The sequence below is a fragment of the Centrocercus urophasianus genome, unplaced genomic scaffold (genome assembly GCF_019232065.1).
Source record: "Centrocercus urophasianus isolate 14NV4802_14NV808 unplaced genomic scaffold, USGS_Curo_1.0 seq_65, whole genome shotgun sequence".
Classification (NCBI taxonomy): Eukaryota; Metazoa; Chordata; class Aves; order Galliformes; family Phasianidae; genus Centrocercus; species Centrocercus urophasianus.
The window spans coordinates 174,135-176,590 of NW_024885255.1; the positions used below are offsets into that span (position 1 = coordinate 174,135).

The 2,456-nt window shown below is 45.1% G+C and overlaps 1 protein-coding gene across 1 annotated transcript; it reads left to right on the forward strand.

Moving 5' to 3' along the window:
- The first annotated feature begins 1,473 nt into the window (after window positions 1-1,473).
- LOC122170238 (beta-keratin-related protein-like) lies at window positions 1,474-2,040 on the forward strand. The gene has a single exon (XM_042836934.1). The coding sequence runs from the start codon at window positions 1,474-1,476 to the stop codon at window positions 2,038-2,040; it is 567 nt and encodes a 188-aa protein (XP_042692868.1).
- Window positions 2,041-2,456: the final 416 nt, after the last annotated feature.

Consider the following 2,456-nt stretch of genomic DNA (forward strand, 5'->3'; position numbering starts at 1 on the left):
TATTTTTTCCCTTAGTGATGCCTCCTGGAGAACGTCAGTCTTGCTAAACCATCACAGCTCTCCTTGAAGGTGACAAAAGAAGGAGAGCAATAAAAGCATTAAATGTTCTCACGCAGTGCTTCCTTGTAGTTAATTGGATGACAGTGTACGTTTGACGAAGGTCCTCTGTAAGCAGTTATTTGGGTGGATGTTAGATAGAACTGACCTGCCCCATCCGAGGAGCTGCAGGGATGAAATTCGCAACTCTCCCAATTATTTGCAATTCTTAATTTCAACAGAACCTTCTGCAGAACAGAAAATGTTTCCCCTCACAAAGGAAAACTCGTGTCTTTGTCGTCCTCAAGACTGATGCCTTTACCTTGGTCAGCAAACAGGGCTCAATTCATTGCCACTGCATTTCAAATGAGGTCAGGAGATGGCACTAGTCATAAAAACGAATAGAAAAAAAAACCATTTAGGCATTACAGTAAGACAAAGGGCGTGTTGAGTATATAGAATGATGCGGGGCTGATTTACTAGCCATTATCAGTTATCAAAACAATTATTACAATTAGAAGTAGCTTATACAGCAAAATGCTTTGCTGGCTAACTACTATGCCCCATGTGCTGGAGTGTGTTGCGTATCCTGCTAGCAGTTGGAAGGACTGTATAAAAGCACTGCATTTCTTCCAGGTTCACCAACGACTTCACTTCATCAGGTTTTCTCTGTGAGCCTGGTAAGTATTTCTCCTTAACTTCCTTTACAGTTACTGAGATGTTTCTATTGCTGTTTAACTGGGGAATGAACTCTGTGTCAGTTCTCTGTGATGCTCAGAAATGTTGGTTTTGTTAAATATTAGGATATTTGTAAGCCATTCAGCTGTAGCCAACGGTAGATAAGTGGTCTTAAAATGTGAGGCTGTGTTCATCCAAACTACAAAGGGAAGGGGTCAGTTAAGTCCCCTTAATTTGATAAGGAGGTTACAACTTGGAACTCGGCAGTCATTAAGAGATGTGTATATATTAATGCAAAAGACATAACCTCAGTTGATTTTTGCTTTGTAACTACACAGTCTGACAAATCTGGTTCCAAAATAACCCATTAATTGACAACATTGAGGCAGAAATGGGTCTCTAGCAGAACTGATCAGTGGTGGAACACTAATCAGAACAAACACTGGTTCAGAACCAAGGCAGGAGGAAGGTACTTTGGAAAGAATTATTCCTTACTGGCTGCTACACCAGACTGCAAGAGAAGTTGCTGTAGGATCTGTATTGTTTAGACTTAGCCGTACTGAGCAATAATATTTCAGTTTGGACAGAAGATAAGAAGAATACAGTAAGAAAATAGTCTCATATTGTAAGAAAATAATTCATTCTATAGGAAGCACACAGTTTGTGTCATCACGAGTCTGGTACGAGAGCACAGAGATGCACGTATGTTTTATTTTAACTCCTTTACTCACTGCTGCAGGTATATCTGCATCACAAAAGATGTCTTCAGGAGGACAGATGATGAGCAGCAGATGCTCCGCACCCTGTGAGGTGGCCTGCCCACAGCCCTATGCTGATGTCTGCAGCCAGCCCTGCGTCGCCTCCTGTGGGGACTCCCGTGCCCTCGTCTACGCTCCGCCTGTGGTCATCACCTTCCCAGGCCCCACCCTCACCTCCTTCCCACAGGAGACCATTGTGGGCTCTTCATTCCCATCACCCATTGGAGGCTTCTCAGGGTCACTGGGCCCCAGTGAATCTGGGGGCTCTTTTGGTTCTGGTGGCTCCTATGGAGGAAGCAGCTCCTACGGAGGAGGCGTAGGGGGTTCCTACGGAGGGGGCATAGGGGGCTCCTATGGAGGGGGCAGGTCATTTGGATCTGGGGGCTCATTTGGAGGCAGAAGATCCATCAGCTCCAGGAGCTGCTACGGAGGTGGCTTTGGAGGAGGCAGCTCCTACGGCGGTGGCTCCTCTGGGGGAGGGCGCTCCCTTAGCATAGCGAGCTGCTATGGAGGCCTCGGCTCCTCTGGGTTCCGCAGGTCTGGTGGGGGAAGCTGTGGTTACTTCTGAAAAGCCAGTGTCTCCCATTCCTGGGCTGCACTGAGCTTGCAGGGAAACAACCTGTGTGCTCTGTGATCACCTTCACCAAATGTGCACTGTACTTCCCTGTCATTAAAACTATTTTGCATTCAAACTCAACTCTCTCTATTTTTTTTTTCCTCTTAATCTGTGTTTTCAAGTCACCTTTTGAGTAATTCAGAAGATCTACAAGTGTTCCAAATGAGAATCCAACCCCTTTATTACACCAAAGTGTTATGGTTGATGGGTAAGATTGATAAATCTTACACCAGATCCTTCGGTGTTTGTGGTAAAGTCATGTGGCATAGAATCAAAAAGGTAAATCAACCAGTGCCTTCCTAGAAATACAGCCTAGTGACAGCCATGTTCCTTTTGAGAACAGGAACCTGCAATACCTGTTTAAATCA

Coding starts and splice junctions, on each gene's coding strand:
- LOC122170238 (XM_042836934.1), top strand. CDS start 1,474: ATGTCTTCAGGAGGACAGATGATGAGCAGCAGATGCTCCGCACCCTGT.